At 40.7% G+C, this 21,822-nt stretch overlaps 2 protein-coding genes across 4 annotated transcripts; one reads left to right on the top strand and one right to left on the bottom strand.

The window, feature by feature from the left end:
• Positions 1–1,526: 1,526 nt before the first annotated feature.
• MRPL50 (mitochondrial ribosomal protein L50) lies at positions 1,527–5,341 on the bottom strand. Its single transcript, XM_029920739.1, has 2 exons — positions 5,210–5,341; positions 1,527–2,482 (listed from the first exon to the last, which is right to left on the bottom strand). Exons 1-2 carry the CDS (start codon positions 5,299–5,301, stop codon positions 2,101–2,103), a joined length of 474 nt encoding a protein of 157 aa, XP_029776599.1. The 5' UTR covers positions 5,302–5,341; the 3' UTR covers positions 1,527–2,100.
• Positions 5,342–5,621: 280 nt separating this feature from the next.
• Positions 5,622–18,527, top strand: ZNF189 (zinc finger protein 189). 3 transcript variants are annotated; one of them, XM_029920738.1, is made up of 3 exons: positions 5,622–5,905; positions 6,627–6,708; positions 15,750–18,527. In XM_029920738.1, exons 1-3 carry the CDS (start codon positions 5,873–5,875, stop codon positions 17,468–17,470), a joined length of 1,836 nt encoding a protein of 611 aa, XP_029776598.1. In that variant the 5' UTR covers positions 5,622–5,872; the 3' UTR covers positions 17,471–18,527. The 3 variants fall into 3 exon arrangements, with proteins under 3 accessions (XP_029776598.1, XP_029776596.1, XP_029776597.1); XM_029920736.1 differs by having other exon boundaries at positions 6,582–6,708; XM_029920737.1 differs by having other exon boundaries at positions 5,623–5,905; positions 6,624–6,708.
• Positions 18,528–21,822: the final 3,295 nt, after the last annotated feature.

Below are 21,822 nucleotides of genomic sequence, written 5' to 3'. Positions count from 1 at the left end.
GCCTGACACGGGGCTCAAACCCACGAACCGTGAGATCATGACCTGAGCCGAAGTCAGAGGCTCAACCGATTGAGCCACCCAGGTGCCCCCCGTCCAATTGTTTTTTCAAACTGTCTTTATCTTCCATTATTTCCATCATGCCCTTTGCACATTTTTTCTGTGTCTCCAGAACATAAATAAAAGTTGTGTGGGAAACGAATTGATGAAATCCTGTATGTAAAATTCAAATATTTCCATACTGAAACCCTCTCACATAGAAGGGATATAATAGCTCTGATATTTAAGCTCCAGGGCCCCAGACGCTCTGATACTCCAGTCTTCTGAAGCTCTTTAATGTACAGGTTATTAAAGACCTGATCATCTGCAGATATTTATTGGGCATGCCTGTAATATAACTTATTTTTCTAATATGCCAGAATTTATACACCCACCTGATTTTTGCCCTCTTCAAAGTAGTCACCCTGAGACGCCTGGGTGGCTCAATTGGTTAAGCGTCCAACTTCGCCTCAGGTCATGATCTCAGTTCGTGGGTTCGAGCCCTGTGTAGGGCTCTGTGCTGACAGCTCAGAGCCTGGAGCCTGCTTCAGATTCTGTGTTTCCCTCTCTCTCTGACCCTCCCCTGCTCGCACTGTCTCTGTCTCTCAAAAATAAATTTAAAAACATTAAAAAAAAAAAAGTAGTCACGCAGGGAAAGAGGATAAATGCAATTTCCTTTAAAACCTGTCACTTTTCTTTCAGAACTATTAGTAGTCAAGATAAAATACAAGAAATTCCTTCTCCCTCTTATTACTCTCTAGCCATTATCTAAAGTCTAAACAAAAATAATTCCTAATTTAATCACTTCCTCATTTAACATCTGTAATTCAGAAGTGTCTGGTAACTTGCTTTTTGAGTAATTTCCATAAATTGAGTACACCAAAGTCTGCAAAGACTTACCACCCTAGAGGATACCCATAGATATTCAAAGCTGCTTTGAAAAAGTTACAGAAAAGGGGCGCCTGGGTGGCTCAGTTGGTTAAACATCTGACTTTGGCTCAGGTCATGATCTAATGGTTTGGGAGTTCGAGGCCTGCATTGGGCTCTGTGCTGACAGCTCAGCCTAGATCCTGCTTTGGATTCTGTGTCTTCCTCTCTCTCTGCCCCTCCCCTGTCGTGCTATCTCAAAAATAAATAAACATTTAAAAAAATTAAAAGTTACAGAAAAGAAAAATGGTCTGAAACAAACATACCTCCTTTGAAGTGAATATTCATTTAGATATAGAAGCTGGCCTATCTCTTTAAAAAAAAATCAATACTTCATAGTTGGCATATATATTCTTTCATTTGTAATACTTAAATTAAGAAAATGATGAGGCAGAAAAGCAAATTTTACTTTTTTTTTCTAGTAGGCTTCACCCTCAGCATGAGATCCCACAGCCCTGAGATCAAGACCTGAGCTGAGATCAAGAGTTGGACACTTAATCGAATGACCCACTCAGGCAACCCACAAATTTCACCTTTAAAAAGTTTAAAAACACACAACACTCTTCCAAAAATTTACTTTAATTCCAAAAGAGATTTATCTAAAATGAACAGTATCATTTTCTACTATTTTTACTTGTGTAGTAAAGACATGAAAGAAACAACTTGCTGTAATATACAACATAGATTTTTACATTTCTTTTATACATATCTAAGTTTCCTTATTTGTATACGTACTATACATAATAATACCACCTTAGGTTTAAGAGTCCTAGCAGGATTAAAACCCGTTTTTAGATCTACTGTTTTATTCCTATACAGAATAAAGACCAGTTCTGAACATATAAGAGTCTTGTATCTTAAACCCAAGTTTAATTAGTATCCTCCAGAAAAGAAAATTTTCATACATGATTAATGACTTGATTCCATTAAAAAAAAGTTTCAGCAAATATGAAAAAAGAAAATCTTATTTGTTAATTCATGATGAGTAAAACAGATAATTCATTCTTCCACAGAAAAAGTGGGTTTACAGAACACGTCTAATAGCATTTCACATGGTAAAGTATCAAAAGTCTAATTAATAACCAGCCCCCTTGCTCAGGACAAACTGATCTTAATGTTCTCCTCTTCTGAAAGGGCTCAGTAACCCCAAGTGATTTTTACATTGGGAGGCAGATTACTGGTGGTAAGTTCATCAAACTTAGATTGATCCTGAATAGGCACATTGTAGAAATCAAGAACATCTCTGACCCTGCACATCTGGTGAAGCCTGGAGTTGGGCACTGCATGGCCCAAGTCATCAGCTAAACGTGTCAAGAAACTGAACTTCAGACGGCCATCTTCCAGGGACACATCCTGCCAATTGTTAGAGGAGCCAAAAATCTCTTTGACACAAGATTCCAAACGACTCTGGAGATCCCCGGGTGGTATGTATGTTCGGCTTCGTAAGGGTGGACACACCAAAACAGGCTCTTTCTTCACTTCTTCTACTTCCTCAGCCACCACTGGCTTCTTCTCTTTTCTGGAATGGTCAAAAACAAATATGTGAATCTTTGGTTAACTGCACTAACGAAGCTGACAACCTGACAAACACCAGCCCTGGTCTTACCCATCTAACTAAATCAACCAATCATTTGCACACTTACTACTCTTTCGGGCATTGTAGAGAGAAAAATAAGACAGGTGCTTGCCTTTGGCAGCTTACAGCAGACCTGAGCTGGTATAGACAGAAAAGAAAAGCTAGTTACAGATTTTACGTGCTCTAAGAATCCCAAGAACAAGTAAAGAGGTAAATCGTCTGTCTGGGATTCCCAGTTTCCAAACCCAATCGACCTCTCTAGCCTCATGTCCTACTAATCTATATACACTCTATGCCCTCCCCACAGTAAGCCACTACACTCTATTTCCCACTTTCCTGATGTCGTGTTACATCAAGTTACATCCACAGGAGATGCCAATATCATCCTCACCTACTGAAATCTTACTTTAAGTCCCAGAACAGAAGTTCTCTTCCAAGAAGTTTTACTTGATTTCCCCAAATATACCTCTACATTCCTCTGATCTAATATAGCACTTCAGATTGCTTTCACAGCACACCTCATCCTACCGGAGTTTTATTTCCATTCTATTTCTCTTACTAGGTAATGGTTTCTCAGCCCAAACACTTGCCATTTTGGACCAGATCACTTTGTTGTAGGAGGCTATCCTGCTCATTGTGAGATGCTCAGCATCATCCCTGGCCCCTCCCCAGGGCACAGTAAACGCCAGTCGCACTCCTGTGCTCCAGTCATAACCAAAGGACACTGCCAAATATCCCCTCATGGGCAAAACTATCTCTGGTTAAGAACCACTGTACCAGAGGGGCGCCTGGGTGGCTCAGTCGGTTGAGCCTCCGGCTTCAGCTCAGGTCAGATCTCACATTCGTGGGTTCGAGCCCCGCATAGGGCTCTGTGCTGCCAGCTAGCTCAGAGCCTGGAGCCTACTTCCGGTCTGTGTCTCCTTCTCTCTCTGCCCCTCCCCCTCTCATGCTCTGTCTCTCTCTGTATCAAAAATAAATAAAAACATTAAAAACAATTAAAAAAAAAAAAAAAAAGAACCACTGTACCAGATTATAAACTCCTGAATACAGAAAGCTGTTTTATTGATCTGGGGTCCTTTGAAAATTGCTTGAATAACTACTTCTGAGTACACAGGCCAACGTGAGGAAATTTGTCTAATACACTATTTTCAGTGCTTAATGCAATATTAGTCAGATCATGACTCTTATTTTCCATGGAGTTGGTATCTGACTAGGGTTGGTCATCCCTACAGAAATTGGGAGGCATCAGAAATAAATGATGTATGGGAAAAGGAAGGAGGGAGGGAGGCAGGGAGGGAGAGAGAGAAAGAGAGAAAGAAATTATGTCTGGCCAAGAATATGGTTTGTAGAAGGATTTCTCTTTGCCTACCGAAAGATTCTTCCAGCAATTTAGCCCTCTTTTGCAGCAACTCTTTATCAACTTCTCTCCATCTTCTAGTTTGTTCCCAGGGCACATGATATATTATCTCCCATCTTTAACGAAAAATGACACCTCCAAGACCCCATGTTCTTCTCCAGTTTCCCAAAGAATTGTCTATTCCCATTATCTCCTCAAACGACTCTAGTCACACTTCATCAGAATGAAATGTGATCCTTTCCTTCCATCTCAGTAATCTCGTATACTGCTCTAGTTTTCTTCATAATTTACCACTTTCTGAAATTATATCCCACGTTGGATTTTTTCCCCCTCCATCAAACATATGCTCTATGAAGAGAGTTGGTCTGACTTACTAACAGCCATATCCCTAACACCTAGACACCTGGCATATAGTAGACACTCTATATATTTGTTTTGAATGAGTGAATGAAACAAACTTGAAGGAGATGTGAGGTTAAGAATACTGACCAAAAAAGAGGGGAAGCAAATAAATCCAAGAACTGATGACCAAAGTCCCCGCGGACGGTAGGAGCTTTTCCTTGAAACCTGAGGGCATGAATGGCTCCTGAGGTTCGCACACGCTTTGATACCCCAGCACTATGAGCCAAACGGATTTGCCTTCAAAACACTCCACGTGATGCAGTGGGAGAAGCAGTAGACAGAGAGTCGAAGACCCGGGTTCTGGTTCCAGCCCTGCCATTTACTTGCTTTTAGCAAAATAATTGGTTTCCCCATATGCCAGAGTGCTTAAGCTCTGAGAAGGGGCTGTTTCCGCTGCTCTAACCTACTTAGGAAAATGCAGGGCCAGCGCAGGCATTTACGATCTGTTGATGAATCAACAAAATGAGGAGGCCTCATCTCATTTTTGAATCTAGGAGGTGAAGAAATCGCGCAAATGCATTTGGTTTACCGAGCACTTTCACATTCATCTTCCATGTCACTCGTTTCAAACGAGCTATTTGTGTCCCAGAGACTCTAGAGTCAGTGCCTGAAACACTCGGTCAGTACTGTTTGCTTACTAAATTATTGAGTGAAATGGAAGGGAAAGAGGGCGGTATTTCCATTATAAGATGAGAAAACTGAGGCCAAGACTGGGCCCCGTCACTCAGAGACCCGCGCTGCAGCCTCTGAACTCAGAACCTAACGTGGTTTCTCGTCCCATCCCAGCTCAGGCGCAGGACCAGGGTCACGTCTAAATAGCATGACTCCCAACTTTTGAATTCGTCCTTTCATCCTCCTCAGTTTCTCTCACTTTCCCTGAACGAGACCCATCATCTAACCTTCCGCTTTACCTGAATCGAGACCAAAATTCTCTGCGTGGTGCCCCTAAGACTATCCACGTGAGGCCTCTTCTGGTAACGCCAGACACTGACAGCGCCGCCATCTCGGAGGAGAGTTACCGGCTAGGGCTCTGCCCCTCGCCCGCAGTGACTCTCCAAGACTAACCAATCACATGTAAGCTTAGTGGTAGATGTTGCCTTTTTCCCGTTAAGCCTCTCCAGAGGCTCCCTCCCGCTTTGCACGCCGGAACATGTAGTCCGACAGCCATTGCCTGAGGAGGCTGGACTGAGGCGCTCTCTCAGAGCATGACGGGAGTTGTAGTTGGGGGACGTCCCGGGAAGGTTCCGGGTGACGCCTTCTGGTCCGGGGGCGGGCGGTCACAGCTCTCCTTGGCTGAAAGGAGGAGGAACTGGCAACTGGGCGGAGGCTCTGGCGAGGCCTGGAAGGCTGCGCAGCTTGGAGGGGAGGGAATTTGGGGTTGGGGGACGGCCAAGTAGTGCGTCTGCTATGCTGCTGGGGTCGTGACCGCTGTGGGACCGAGGCGGGACCTGGCCAGACCCAGCCTGGAGGCCTCGCCTTCGTGGGGCCTAATTTCCAACGGCGGGGTAGGCCTCACGAGAGGCTCCTTTCCGTGCGGCTCTCCCGGGTTCCCGTCCTGATTTTCTGTCCTGGAGATGGCCTCCCCGAGCCCCCCGCCGGAGCCAAAGGTAAGTCGCCCCTCTGGGTATCCCTGTTCTCTGGCCACTACTGGAGCTAGGCCGCGCCACCCACCCCCGCCAACCCCCCGCGACCGTTGTCTTCACGGCCAGCTCTGTGCAAGGAACTACCCCATAGTGGTCTGGATTGCGCCTCGCAACGAAATCGCCCACTTGGCCCTTCGTTTCAAGAACGACTTGATAAATCAGCCGAAGAAATTTAGTAATGCCCCAAACAAGCGCTCTCGTTTGTGAGTTCTTGCAGATGAGGCACTATTTTTGACCCTCCCCTGTGTGTTGTGCGCCTGTCACGATGCTAGGACTCCAGGTAGACGCTTAGAGAACTTCCTGCAATTGAATTGAACAGGGTCTCAAGCCAGTGCTAACAGAGTTGGATGGAGCCAGGCAGGAAACTTGGGGAGGCCTTGGGGCAGCTTACTTAAATGAAAGTGTTAGGGTATAAGTATTCAACCAGAAATGCAGCATCACTACTCACGACCAGGACCCAGTTCAGTTGCCCTCTAGTTGGAGGTGCTTGTCTGATACAGAATTGGGCCCGTTTGGAACTCTTGGTAATCATGTTCCTCCTGGCCTACCCAGCTCTGATAAGTGATTGCTTCTGCTACTCTCAGTGGTAGAATTGTCCTTGAGACAACAAGAACTGACTACAGAAATCGTACTATTTCAGGGGTTGCTGACATTTGAGGATGTGGCTGTGTTTTTTACCCAGGAGGAGTGGGATTATCTGGATCCAGCTCAGAGAAGCCTGTATAAAGATGTCATGATGGAGAACTATGGAAACCTGGTCTCACTGGGTAAGAATCTTCTGTTCCTCTGATGAAAATATCTAAGAGGCTGTGAGAAATCAGACTCTGAGAACCCTTGGACAATTACCAGTACCCAAACCGCTTTGTTCCAAAGTTCAGGTTCAAACATTTCAGCCATTAATTGTTTCCATGACTCTTTGTCCCTCCTGTCCTTGCAATAACCAAAATACAAGCCTTTCTGGCTTCTTATCTTCATAATCTCATTCCCATATTGCTCTGTACTTTCCCTCCTGGCTCATCCTCCCACTGCTTTCCTCCCACCCCTTTTCACTCTGCCTTCTGGAGGCCCTGTTCTTCTTCACATAATGTTCCTTACCCCTCCTGGCCTGAACTGGAAACTGGCACTTTCCCAAGGACACCACTTCTCTGGCTGAGGCTGCTTATTCTCCCACATCCTCTTTTTTCCCTATCCGTTGTCTCAAGGCTGGAAAGGGAGAAGTTACCATTCTTCTGGCTTTTCAGTGCTGTTTCCGAAGCATTAGTTTAACCCTTCAAACAAAATCTCCTTGGAGGCTTCAGCAGTCTTGCTCTACCCACTCAATTATTTTCCACTGTTACCTGTCAACATTTTTTGGCCTGTCACACATAGATTTTGTCACATTTCAGAATCTTCTGTATGCTATCGTATGCCATCAATGATCCAGTCATTATTTAAGCCTTCCTAGATCTTGACCGTGTTGTCTTTAGGAACCTTGCTTTCCTATTCTGTTCAGCAATTCACATCAGTGGTCAAACCTTCAATTTTGTCAAGGCAGGCAAATTGTAAGCCCCCATATCTTAGTCTTTGAAAATTATTCAGGCATTATGACTATTTTAGACCATAACTAAACAGGGGTGGCTAAAACAGACATGATCTCTGCCCGTGTGGAGCTTACTACAATCTCTTACTGTTCTACCTCTTCTACTCCTTTCCTCCTAAACCTACTGCTACACAATCATGCTGCTTGTTCCTTGATTTCTCCTTTTTCCTCCCAGATTATCAGTCCTCTTCTAACTTCCCCTCTTCATCTTAATTCATGGACCTACATATGAATTATCACCAGCTCTCCTGCCACCTTGTCATTGTGCTTCCCTCATTCTGCAAACTTCAAATTCTGTATTGGTTATAAAAATGGCTTCTTCTCCTACCTGAGTTGCTAAACACAGCAGGAGAAATTCTTTAACTGAAAGGATTGATGCCCTGTAGATATGCATGACTTTTCTTCTAGTCTCCATTGGGTTTTCACGTCTCAGCCAATTTTTTATCATTGATTTCCTCAGTCTCTTCTCTTTACTGACTACCAAAGGCTTAAAAAGTTTTCCTTGGGTCCATTACTCAGTAGTGGACCTCACTTTCTTTTTCACAGAGAAGATGGAGGCCACTGAACATGAACTCTAACTTTCTGCCCTTCATGAGCATGCTTAAGTCTCTTTTATTTCTTTACTTCTCCAAGAACTTATCCATCAATAGGCTTCCCCCTCTCCCCTTACAACTTCAGTCTCTATTCCTTCTCCCCTGGTACCTTTATTTTGGTGATATGTATGTTTATGACTCTTCCAGTTGGGGATAGTGGGGTACGGGGTGGCTGTCCTTTGTCCGGAGAGCCTGTAACCTCCTCGTTCACTTCATAGCCCAGTTTTTGTAAGAGTAATGTGTGTTCTTACTTACCCTTGCATTATGTCTAAGCCCCTTTTCTTGCCTCTACCATTCCCATTAAATTGTTTAACATTAGACTTTAATAGCCTAATTGTCAAATGGAACAGACTCTTGGACCTTATTTTATTTCACCTCTCTCTATATTTGAAGTTCTTTATTGCTTTCTTCTATTGCCTTGCATTCTCAGACTTCCTTTCCATCTGTATGCTTTCTTTGGTGAACCTTATCTACAGTCAGGTCATCACCTACCACTGTGATAAGTCCCAAATCTTTGTCTCTACCTAAGAGAAGCAGTTGGAGCCTAACTGCCTAAGTGAAACTCCTGGTTCCACCACTTACAAGCCTTGTGACCATGGGTGAATTATATAACCTTTTCGTGCCTGTTCCTTTTTTTACCAAATGGCAATAATAATAGCACTTACCTCTTAGGGTTACTGTGAGCATTAACTGAGTTAATATATGTAAAGTACTTAGGACACTGGTTAGCATGTACTAAGTATAATATAAATGTTGATTCCTATCATCATCGTACTTATTGTCTTCTCTAAGAATTTCAAAATCTTTGTCATCTCCTTTTGAAGACCACATAAAAAACTCACACCTGGCAAATCTCAAATAATCCATTACGATCTCAAGGACCTTAATTCTTCAGAATTAAGTACTCCTTTCTCTGTGCTGCCATGTATGCACTTCTGTTGAATTTCTCAACTGTATGTACAGTTTACAGTCAGTTTATCAAATGACTGTACTCTAGTCACCGTTTATATTATTTCTCTAACCAGACTGGTCTCCATGAGGATAGTAAATATTTTTTCATTTGACTTCTCCAGCACTTAGCACAGATCTGGGTATATATTATATGCTTTTAAATATTTGTATAACTGAATAACTATACTTAAGACTTAATACCTCTTGGGATGCCTGGGTGGCTCAGCCAGTTAAGTGTCTGACTTCTGCTCTGGTCATGATCTTGTGGTTCATGGGTTTGAGCCCCACAGCAGGCTCTGTGCTGATAGCTTGGAGCCTGGAGCCTGCTTCAGATTCTGTGTCTTCCTCTCCCTCTGCCCTTCCACTGCTTGCACGTGCACGCTCTCTCGCTCTCACTGTCAAAAATAAATAAACATTGGGGTGCCTGGGTGACTCAGTTGGTTAAGAGTCTGGCTTCGGCTCAGGTCGTGATCTCACGGTTTGTGGGTTCGAGCCCCACATCAGGCTCTGTGCTGACAGCTAGCTCAGAGCCTGGAGCCTGCTTCAAATTCTGTGTCTCCCTCTCTCCCTGACCCTCCCCTGCTTGCACTGTCTCTCTGTCTCTCAAAAATTAAAATAAATAAATAAATGAATGAATGAACAAACATTAAAAAATTTTAAAAAAAAAGACTCAGCACCTCTTGAACAGATTATTGCATTAGCCCATAAACTAGCCCCTTGCCTCCAACTCCCTTTTAATACATTCTATTCACTGCCACCAGAATGATTTTGTTAGTTAACTGCTTACAACTTCTGATTTCTGATAGCTTAAAGGATAAAAATCTTAATTTCTTATCCTACCTACTAGGGCCTCTCTAAATAGCCCCTGCCTAGCTTTCTAGCATCATCTATTATTTCCTGCATACCAATTCAGTCTCCAGCCAGATCAGCTGCTGATTTTTTTTCTCCCAGTATGCCATGGTGTCTCTGAGTCACCGCCAGCTTTATCCACACATATGGTATCCTGGTTGAAAGAACCAGGCAAATGCCCCGCCTTGCCTGTCCCTACTACTGTAAATGTGAGTACCATATGGAGGAAGGCATGACAGTGAGCCCATCTGTGAGCTACTTTCAGGCTCTCATTTTAGCTGAACTACAGCTTTTTAGCAGTTCTTTCTCCCTCCACAATCTTTTCATCTTCATCTATAGACTCTGTCTCCACTCCCTTGATGAAAAATCACAATTACTTAACTTTTCTAAATGTAGTGTTTTCCTGTACTTCATCTTGCTGCCTTACTTAATACATATTAATGCCTTCCGGCTTTAATTTTGCTCCTTTATTCAATACCTTTCCTTCCCATGCTGATTTTTATTTAAAAACTTCAGTAACTACGTTGATAATACAGCTGACAGCTCCACCTCAGTTCTTTCAAATGAACTGGACTTTTTCAATTTTAATGACTTCTTGCCAGTGTATGTGAGCTGTATAGGACCTTGACAGAATCGGGATTTGCTGTACCTGTATGACCTTAAATCTCATTGCTTCTCTTCTTTCATTGTAGTCTCTTCTCAATGATCTGTTCAACTACTCATCCATTCAGTGCATAGTTAAAGCACTGTGCTAGCCCTAAGAATGCAAATTCCTCCCCATTCTGTCATTCTTTTACCAAGAAAACTGTTCCTTTTATACTCTTTTGGATATTGGGGTTAGCAACTATGGTCCACAGGTCAAATCTGGCACTGTCTGTTTTTATAAAGTTTTGCTGGAACATGGACATGTCCATTCCTTTGTGTATTATCTAATACTACTTTCACGCTATAGTGGCAGAGTTGAATAGTTGCAACAGACACTATTTTTAGCTCAGAAAGCTAAAAATATTTATTGCTGGCCCTTTTTAGAAAATGTGTGGTAACTCTTGTTCTCTCCTAAAGTTTAGCCACTTCTACTTTACCATTTCCTTTTTCTCTCTCTCCTCAGCTACCATATTATTAAAACTGATTAAAGATTATATAGGAATCAACTCAAACGAGCGTGAGCCAACAAAAGAACTTACTGTAGGGACAGAGGTGGTTCACAGAATGTATGAGCATGATTGCAACTAGATGTCAGAAAAGGACTAAACCCAGAAATTGGATTGCTCAGGAAGTCAGTGATTAACTCTTTGCGTTTTGTTTCTTTCTCCTTGGTAAACTGGTCTTTCCTCCTTATATCCACATGCTTTTGTCCGTATCGCTTAGGAGTTGATAGGTTGTGATTCTATCTGTCATGTTCAGAATAACTGCCTATCTCATTTTTAATTCCAAATTCCTGGGAGAGATGCACTTTGAGTCATCGGTCTACTCTAGACAAATCAGCTATGATCACAAGATGGGAACATAGAATACAAGTATGGCAGAGATCTCAGAAGGTGTAACAAATAGTCCTTTCTGTACTGCTCTGTGTAGAAGCCTGAAGTCACTTGTTTTCTTTACCTGTCTTTTTGACCTATTTATTTTTACGCCAGAGCCTCTCTATTTTATTTACTTTAGCAAGCTATTGCATTTTATGTCTGGCATGATAAATCATTCTCTCATATTCTTTTTCAGGATACACTTAACTAGTTTTCTGCATTCTTCCACTTGAAATTTATATTCATTGAACTTTTAATTAGTTCATAAGATTTTGATTGGCATACAGTTGGGTTCAAAAATTGTTTTGGGGAGAATTAAGATCCTTATAATATTGAGTCTCTTTAGCAATTTGGTTGACTCTGTCTGTCTTATGTCTTTGAGAAAAATTTAATGGTTTATCTCTATAGATCTCTTACAGTTCTTGTAAGATTTATTCCTAGGTATTATGGTTTTTGTTATCAGGAAAAGCCTATTTTATTTTTCTGTAATATTTCCCAACTGGTTATCCTTGGTGGCAAATACCAGTATTTATTTTATAGCTTAGTCTTCATTTTGTTATTATATTTCACTTAATTCTTCTAGAAATTTTAGGTAGACATTTACATTGTCTGCAAATAAGAATTCTTCTTATTCCTTTGAGTAAAACCCCTGAAACAGTATCCACTGGGTAAACGTTAAAAGAGACTTCCCCTTCTCACAAAGAATTTACAAACCCATAGAAGAGACAAACACAAACAGTTAAGTGCGGTGCAATAATAGCTATAATGCAGCTATGGATGAGAACTAGTGATAAAAACAGAACACCTAACTCTGTCTAGTGGACATAGTGAAGGCTTTGTAGAGGAACTGTTGCTTTAAGTTGAGTCTTCAAGAGCAACCAAGAGTTTGCCAGGTAAACAGTGCGAGGGGACATTTTGTAAACGAGATATGCAAAGAAATGGTATAAAACATTAACATAAGCAATTTTTCCAATTCCATTGTGAGAAAGTAGGTAGGAGGGTGACATAAGGTTTGGAGAACCTGTCATAAGAGCGCCAAGTATAGTGTAAAGAGCTTTGATTTGATTGTAGAGGTGATAGAATACTAGTAAACCTACAGATGGTATTGCGACTGGAATTCAACTTCATGTACATCTCTCTGGATGCAGTGAAGTAGATGTAGTGTGGGGGCAGCTTAAAGACTAGAGAAGGATTATTGGATGGCTTTTGCATAATCCAGGGAAAACGTGGAAAAAAAGTAGGTGCTAGGGAGTAGAATCCTTGATTGTGGTGATTGTGTAACAAAAAGAAAAATGGAGAAATCTAGGATGATTTTCTACTTTGGGTAATGGATGAGGATGCCCATCAAGAGATGATTAGAAGTAGAGACCTACATGACAGCAGATGATGAGGATCATGTTAATTGTGTGCCCTTTTTGAAGCATGTAAGTGGCAATATCTGGAGTGTGAATATAGAGCAAGTAAGAATGTAAACATGGTGGGGCACCTGAGTGGCCCAGTCAGTTAAGCATCCAACTCTTGATTTTGGCTCAAGTCAAGATCTCACAGTTTATAAGACTGAGCCCTCCCATGGGCTTTTCGATGACAGTGCAGAGCCCACTTGGGATTCTGTGTCTGTCTGTGTGTCTGTCTGTCTCTCTCTCAAGATAAATAAATTAAAAAAAAAAAAGAATGTAGACATTAGTAACAGTAACCTTGTCAATCAACAATTGATAAAGGAAGAGAAATACATAAAGGAATATATTAGAAAGGGACAAAGAAAAAGTAGAAAAGGGAGTAGAAAAATATAATAACATAGAAACCAAAAAACGGATAGTGTCACAATGGGAATAGTCAACATGTCAAATGCTGTTGAACAAAGTAAGGACTGAAAAATGTTCATTGTATTTGTTATTCAAGAGTTATTGGTGATTTCATAAGAAGCTTTTCTAGATGCTGGACAAAGAAGAAGCCAGATTTCACAGCAGGTTGTAGAATAGATTGAATGGAAGATATTGGACATAGAAAACATAGTTGGGAAATGGAAAGCTACAGTGTTAAAATTTTATTTCACAAACTTGGATTTCATGAAGAGAAAGATTTCAAGTTCAAGATATAGTTGGGCATATTTGTATGCCGAGCATGTTTGTATGCATGTTGGTATGTTGGTCAATGGAGAATACAGATGGAAGAAAGAGGAAAAAATAGTAATAACTGACCAAGTGTTCAGAGACAAATGGGATCAAGAGAAGGTAGATGAATTCTCCTTGGATAGGAATGGGCTAGATTGTCATGTGCCATTCAGATAATTTTATAGGAAGGGGGCAGAAAGTTGAGGGAGTTCTTTGCTCCTTTTCCATTGTGTAAAAGCCATCCAGGGGTGCCTGGGTGGCTCAATCGGTTGAGCAACCAACCTCAGCTTAGGTCATGATCTTGAAGTTTGCGAGTTAAGGCCTGGCTCGGGCTCTGTGCTGACAGCTTTCTCAGAGCCTGGAGCCTGCTTCGGATTCTATGTCTCCTTCTCTCTCTGCCCCTTCCCCATTTGTGCTCTGTCTCTCTCAGTCTCTCAATAAAAATAAATGTAAAAAAAAAAAAAAAACAACCAGTCCAAGTGAAGTGATTTTGAGAGAGAACACTATAAGTAGTATAAGCAGAAATAAAGTTTGTACTAGTTTCTTAGGTGAATAAGGGAAGGCTTTTTGGAATAAAATAACTTAATGACTGGTTTAAAGTGAGTGAAAAGTGGGGCACCTGGGTGACTCAGTCTATTGAGCATCTGACTTTGGCTCAGGTCATGATCTCCCAGTTTGTGAGTTTGAGCCCCATGCCATGCTCTATGCTGGCAAGTCAGAGCCTGGAGCCTGCTTCAGATTCTGTGTCTCTCTCTCTCTGCCTCTCCTCTGCTCACACTCAGTCTCTCTCTCTCTCTCAAAAATAAACATTAAAAATAATAATAAAATGAGTGAAAAGAAAATATAGAGATTACTCCAAAGGTAGAAGATTAGGAAATTGAGAGAAAATAGGAAGTCTAAAAAAGGAAACTGTTTAGGGCCAAATATATTTTTGGTAGTGATCAACAGAACATATGGAATCGGATATCCAGCAAAAAGCAAGAGAGAAAATGAGGAAAGACATCAGAGGCAGACTTAAGTGTTCTATATCCCACTCTGTTTACATCATAGACCATTATGTTGTCTTTCCTTAACACATGCAAGAGTTTCATTTCTTATATGTCTTAGAGACTCTCAGTTGGAACCAGATGGTTCCTACTTGGCTCTTACATCTTTGGAAGAGTGAGAATCATGTACACTTGAAGAATGTGGGATGATTTATGGTAGGTGAGGTTACCACAGACTGCTTTTCTCTGTTTCTTTCATTAATCTTGACTGTGTTCCCTTGTATTTATTTTTGTCATTCTATATTGTAGACTCCATGTCACTCCAATCCATTTTTTTAAAGCTATTTTGTCTCTTGATACAGGAATTACTTTACATAATATTTTATCATTTTATCTTCTTTCCCCAGTATACTTGTCATTCATTTTATTTGGTAGGAAGTTTCATGTCTTATCTTTGAATACTTAATCATTACACAATGCCTGGCATGCTTTTGATTGCAATAAGTAAATTATTAATAATGAATTAATTGTTGCTTCCCTGGTTTTTGTCTTTTATCTTTCTCAGCATCATTTTGTGTTCCTTTCTGTCAGTTATTTGGTCTACTCATATTCCAGCAATGTTGTCTCATCCCAGATTTTTCTGAAACTACTATTTTCTTCCTGTGTCATCCTTTCTTCTTTGATAGACTAATTCATCACACCACTATTTGTTTTATTTCAGTGTTGGCCCATCTTACCTTGCAGAATTCTCTGTTGATTTACCAGCCCTTCCTCCCAACTCTGCTTATCCCTACTAACTTACCATCTGCCTCATAAAAAAACACCCTTTTCTGGGCACCCAAATGGCTCATTCAGAGGAGCATGTGACTCTTGATCTTGGTGTTGTGAGTTTGAGCCCCACATTGGGTTTAGAGATTACTAAAAAAATAAAAACTTAAAAGCTTGCTCCTTTAAAAAGAATGCTATTCATACCCATTCTCCAAGAAAAACATTTCATCAGATAGCTAATAATAATATTTATATAACTCATTCTTTGCCAGGTATGGTCCTAAATGCTTTATGTATATGAACTAACTTAATTTTTACAACCATACTGTGAAGTAGTCATCACATTTTATAGATGTAGTGGATTAATTTATCTTAATCTTATTTTCCTAAGCATTTTTCCTTGCTGGCAAAGAGCCTAGCTAATCTTTCTATTTTCTGTTTATTATTCTAGATGTTTTAAACAGAGATAAAGATGAGGAGCCAACTGTGAAACAAGAAATTGAGGAGATTGAGGAAGAAGTGGAACCACAGGGTGTTATAGTTACAAGAATCAAAAGTGAAATTGACCAAGATCCCATAGGTAGAGAAACCTTTGAACTTGTTGGTAGGTTAGATAAACAGAGAGGAATCTTCTTATGGGAAATACCAAGGGAATCTTTGGCCCAGGAACAGAGGATGTTCAGAGGAAGCACTAACATTATTCGTAAGAGATCAAACCCAGAAGAGAAATGCCATAAATGTGAAGAATGTGGAAAGGGATTTGTCCGCAAGGCCCATTTCATTCAACATCAAAGGGTCCATACTGGGGAGAAGCCTTTTCAATGTAACGAATGTGGGAAAAGTTTTAGTCGAAGTTCATTTGTTATTGAACATCAGAGGATTCACACTGGGGAAAGGCCCTATGAGTGTAATTATTGTGGAAAAACATTTAGTGTGAGCTCAACTCTTATTAGACATCAGAGAATCCACACTGGAGAGAGACCCTATCAGTGTAATCAGTGTAAACAGAGCTTCAGCCAGAGAAGGAGCCTTGTTAAACATCAAAGGATTCACACAGGTGAGAAACCCCATAAATGTAGTGACTGTGGGAAAGCCTTCAGTTGGAAATCACACCTTATTGAACATCAGAGAACTCACACTGGTGAGAAACCCTATCACTGTACCAAATGTAAGAAAAGCTTTAGTCGAAATTCATTACTTGTTGAACATCAGAGAATTCACACTGGGGAAAGACCCCATAAATGTGGTGAATGTGGGAAAGCTTTTAGATTAAGTACATACCTTATACAACACCAAAAAATCCACACTGGTGAGAAGCCTTTTCTTTGTATTGAATGTGGAAAAAGCTTCAGTCGGAGCTCATTCCTTATTGAACATCAGAGGATCCATACAGGTGAAAGACCGTATCAGTGCAAAGAGTGCGGGAAGAGCTTCAGTCAACTGTGCAACCTTACTCGTCATCAGAGAATTCACACAGGAGACAAACCCCATAAATGTGAGGAATGTGGAAAAGCCTTTAGTAGAAGCTCAGGTCTTATTCAGCATCAGAGAATCCACACCAGAGAGAAGACTTATTCATACAATGAAACTAAGGAAAGTTTTGATCCAAACTGCAGTCTTGTTATACAGCAGGAAGTCTATCCCAAGGAAAAATCTTATAAATGTGATGAATGTGGGAAAACTTTTAGTGTCAGTGCTCATCTTGTACAACATCAAAGAATCCACACTGGTGAAAAGCCCTATCTGTGTACTGTTTGCGGGAAAAGCTTCAGTCGGAGCTCATTTCTTATTGAACATCAGAGAATCCACACTGGTGAGAGACCTTATCTATGCAGACAGTGTGGCAAAAGCTTTAGTCAACTTTGTAACCTTATTCGACATCAGGGTGTTCACACAGGTAATAAACCCCATAAATGTGATGAATGTGGGAAGGCCTTTAGCCGGAACTCAGGCCTTATTCAGCATCAGCGAATACACACCGGAGAGAAACCTTACAAGTGTGAGAAGTGTGACAAAAGTTTTAGTCAACAGCGCAGCCTTGTCAACCATCAGAAAATCCACGCAGAGGTGAAAACCCAAGAAACCCATGAATGTGATGCTTGTGGCGAAGCCTTCAATTGCCGTATATCTCTGATTCAGCATCAAAAATTGCACACTACGTGGATGCAGTAAATGTCGAGAAATGTCCGAGTGCAGTGTGACTTGAGACTAGCTACCCAAGTGCAGTTTCAATATGGCTCAACATGAATCCGGTTTAGTGATCCAGTAAATTCTCCTTGGCCTCAGGCAAACTGTTTCTAAAGATTCTGTGAAAAGTGGAAAGCTGCCCAGAGGCAGCTATAGACTTCCATTACTCTTTGTTTTGATGATCATAGAGAAAGACTCCGTAATTTATTTAAGCATCCTTTTTTAACACATCTTTCAGCAGAGAGGTCAAACCCAGGTTCAGAGTACTTGGTATTATAATTAAATGGGAGGACAAAGTTGCATTGGTACAAGGGAGCTGAAGGTAGAAAAGTAGAGTAATTATTCCAGAAAGCCCTCTGCCACCGTTATATGGTGGCTCTTTCAGTTCCGTGATGTGTCTGGCCGTGCATGCCAAAGTCTGGTAATTAAGTATATGATTACATTGTCAAAGAAACAAAGCCCCAGAGGTGTGTTTGTGTTTGTGTGTGTGTGTGTGTGTGTGTGTGTGTTTTAACTTATCTCCAAAGTTTTGGTCATTTCTTAAGAAAGCCAGTTTTTTGGCCTATGAATTAAGGAAGCAGTTCCAATGCCTTGTGGTTCCCAGATCTGTGAAATGAGTGGACCATTAATTTTACATGTAAAGAGTATGTGAGTAATTAAGAAACCTAGGTTTCTTAACCTAGGAACCTCTGGGAGTGCCTTTTTTTAAGATGGGCCCAAAAAAGTGGAGGAAGATACTTCTTTATGTGCCCTCCCAACTGTGAACCATAGTTGTAGTCCTATACAAACCTTATTCCTCCACCACCAGTAGCATGCGAAAGTGTACATATTTTGATTACCAAGAGTTGGAAATAGAAAGATCTGGAGTCTATGCTAGGAAGCTGAGATATTTTGGTATTGCTTTGGTTTTTATGGTAACTAGACTTTGCATGCAATTTTAAAATCCTTATTTCTGGTTCTAGGGCTTCCCTTAGTTAATGGTTATATAAACCTATTAATCCATCTGTTCTAATCATTAAACCTGTTTTGTTTTTTGCTTTGTGCAAGAGTTCTTTATCACTTTAGTGCAAAATTTATCATGTCAAATACTGGATTTGAAAATTAGAAACGGGGCACCTGGGTGGCTCAGTTGGTTCAGTGTCCAACTTCAGCTCAGGTCATGATCTTGCCATTCCTGAGTTCAAGCCCTGTGTAAGACTCTGTGCTGACAGCTCAGAGCCTGGAGCTTGTTTCAAATTCTGTGTCTCCCTCCCTCTCTGCCCCTCCCCCACTAGTCCGCACGTGTTCTCTCTCTTTCTCTCTCTGTCTCTCTCTCTCTTCCTCTCTCAAGAATCAAGATTTAAAAGAAATTGCTCTCACTTGTTCTAGCTGTGACTACAGGCATACCTCGGAGATATTGTGTTTGGTTCCAGACCACTGCAATGAAGCAAATAATTGCAGTAAAGCAAGTCAAATTAATTTTTTGGTTTCTTAATGTATATAAAAATTATGTTTGCACTTAAGTGTGTGATAGTAGTGTGTCTAAGAAATCAACCTTAATGACATACCTTAATTTTAAAATATTGCTAAAAAGGGCTAACCATCATCTGAGTTTTGAATGAGTCAATCACTGGTTAGGTTAGCATAACATATAATAATGAAAATATTTGAAATATTGCAAGAATTACCAAAATGTACAGACACAAAGGGAGCAAATGCTTTTAGACAAATGGAAATCAATAGACTTGATGCAGGTTTGCTGCCAACCTTCAATTCGTGAAAAAAAAATGCAGTGTCTGCAGCATAATGAAGCAAACCAATAGAATGAGGTGTGCCTGCAGTTTCCTTTAGTGGGATAGTTCAATTAAGGTTAAATAATTTTTTTTTAGTTTCTGAATATGGAATTCCAAATCACCAGAACTCCTAATCGATTGAGGAAAACACCTCCCTTTCTTCAATATTGTAGACATTCTGAATGTCACCTCCAAACTTTCATCTTCTCAGAATATGTGTGTGTGTGTGTGTGCACATGTAAATGTCAGTGTTATGGTACATGTGTAGAAATTGTGCACTCCCTATTCAAATTAGGTGCTCACAGTTAGCATATAGTTAACTTCAAAAACTGTTTGTAGCCCGATGAAAAGTATAAAAAAACAACTGAAAGTGCATTTGATCTCTCAGCTCTCCTCCTGCCCCAATACTCCCCCATATTACTTTACATAGTGGTTCACAGGCCACGGTCTCAACTAAAAATGAGGTTCTTACACCTGTTCTCAGTATTTTGAAAGCCTAACGCAAAGTATATTTTTCATACTTTTTGGTGGAGTTGCATCTGTTTCGTGTATGGTTTTCTTGCATAGCAGAAGCCCTGGCTTTTTGCCTCATTATAAAGTGGGAACATTGTCATAGGAGATATCCTTACTAAAATTATATAATTTAACATCCTAGGATGTGAACCTGAAATGATAGCTCAAAACTCCAGGAGCAGTGAATTCTTGATTGTATGTATAATTCATTACTTATAAAAAGCATTGTCCAAAAGGTGAACTTTTAAAGCAACATTACTGCAGTCTTCACTGTTGTTTTCTAAGAGGATGATAGAAATAACACAGGGGACATGAAATGCCCAGAAGAGGAGGGAAGGAGAAAGTTAAAGCTTTCAAGAGGACATCATGCTATAGAGGAGACTGAAAGATAAGTACCAGGAGAAAAGGATAGTGTCTGAAGTTGGAATTGTAAGAAGACCTACTAGCCACAGAGTGAACCTCCAGTTAACTGGCGATGGGAATGTGGCAGGAGGTAAGCCTGCCTGTAAACAAGGACAGATGAAGAGAGTTGCTGTGCTCAAGATTGAGGACTTAATGCTGCCTAAAATTCTGTGATGGCATTTTCCGTGTATTTAAATTGTGTGTGCGTGCCCAAGAGAGGGGGCACTATTTTAAGTGTGCAGCTGTGAATTTCCACTACTAAACCTACACAAGTAGCACTTGAAATGTTTCTGGTACCCCCGATACTCACCTGGGTACTTTTCCAGAAACTACACACACAACATGTCTTGTGATGCTTTCATTTTAATTTAAGAGACAATATGGAGTTGAATAGGAGCAGAAAGTTTTGAGCTAATGTGATTTTAAGAGCTAAGAAGTCCCATGATAATGCAGTCTATAAACGAGAACCATGAAAGCCAGCGGTGTAGCTCAGTCCCAATCCAAAGACTCAAGAACTGGAGCACTGATGTCCAAGGACAAGAGAAGAGGGCTGCCCCAGCTTAGTCAGCAAATTTGCCCTTCTGCTGCTTTGTTCAGTTCACACTTTCAATGAGTTGGATTATGCACACCAGCATTCTTGAGGTCAGCTTTACTCAGTCTACAGATTCAAATGCAAATCTCTTCCAGAAACCCTCACAGACACAAGGAATAGTATTTTACCAGCATCCCTTAGCCCAGGCAAGTTTAAACATAAAATTAACCAGATAAATTTAAAACAGGTAAAGGGAGCCTTTCGTGGCAAAATAATTAATAAATCCAACCCCTTACTCCATTTCTCTAATTCCGGCAAAATTTTGTTTTCATCTGTCTTCCTAAAGGGGGTTTCATCAGCAAATCTGTGGGCGTACATAGCGTACCCAGTTGAGTGTATTTGTAGAGTAAATTTCAACTTTTAAACATCTAGTCCAAATATTCCAATCATCTTTTAAAAGTTACTGTCCCTATTCAGTGTTTAATACTTCTCACCTTTCTTCTTGATCCCCTCCAAATGTGTTTTGTGGCCTGGGGTGGTTAGGCAAGGTTGGTTGATTTCTTTTTAATTAAGGCCATCTCTATAACCATAATGCAAGGGAAACAGGACACTTACATTTACTGCATAAATGGTTCAAATCCAATTAACATGTATTTTTAAATACCTGCCAGGTGCTATGTTAGTACTGCAAGTATTAGTTTCGTAGTTGCCTCAAACAGTCCTTTATCCTCAAGGAGACTTTGGGAAGTGCATAGTAAGCCATATGTACTTCATAGCATAAAGAATGGGGGAAATCACCTAACTTGCCAAAATGCTGAGTCTTGATACATTTTGTTAAACAACAACAACATAGTGCATATCTCTCTACCTGTCCTTTTTTCCTGTCCAGAAGCCATGAGCTCAAGAACATGCTTCTTATGTTCAATGGCTAAAATAAACCTTCACATCACATAATAGTCATTGCATCCCCAGGGCCAAGAAGTGCACTCTGACTTCTTCAGCCTATAAAATCTCCCAGGGAAAACCAGGGCAGGACAAGGAGAAGTTGGCGGAAGCATCTGCAGAAACATGTTTGACCTTGAGTTTTTTAAGAGGGCAGGATAGATTTCCCTGACATC

The sequence above is a fragment of the Suricata suricatta genome, chromosome 13 (genome assembly GCF_006229205.1).
Source record: "Suricata suricatta isolate VVHF042 chromosome 13, meerkat_22Aug2017_6uvM2_HiC, whole genome shotgun sequence".
Taxonomy (NCBI): domain Eukaryota; kingdom Metazoa; phylum Chordata; class Mammalia; order Carnivora; family Herpestidae; genus Suricata; species Suricata suricatta.
This window is presented reverse-complemented; position numbering and strand designations above follow the sequence as displayed.

Bases quoted from the DNA above. Each gene is read 5' to 3' on its own strand.
- MRPL50 (XM_029920739.1), bottom strand. From the start codon at position 5,301: ATGGCGGCGCTGTCAGTGTCTGGCGTTACCAGAAGAGGCCTCACGTGG. The intron at 2,483-5,209 runs GTAAAGCGGAAG...TGACCATTCCAG, and splicing joins GAATTTTGGTCTCGATTCAG to AAAAGAGAAGAAGCCAGTGG.
- ZNF189 (XM_029920736.1), top strand. From the start codon at position 5,873: ATGGCCTCCCCGAGCCCCCCGCCGGAGCCAAAG. The intron at 5,906-6,581 runs GTAAGTCGCCCC...GTACTATTTCAG, and splicing joins GCCCCCCGCCGGAGCCAAAG to GGGTTGCTGACATTTGAGGA. The intron at 6,709-15,749 runs GTAAGAATCTTC...TTATTATTCTAG, and splicing joins TGGAAACCTGGTCTCACTGG to ATGTTTTAAACAGAGATAAA.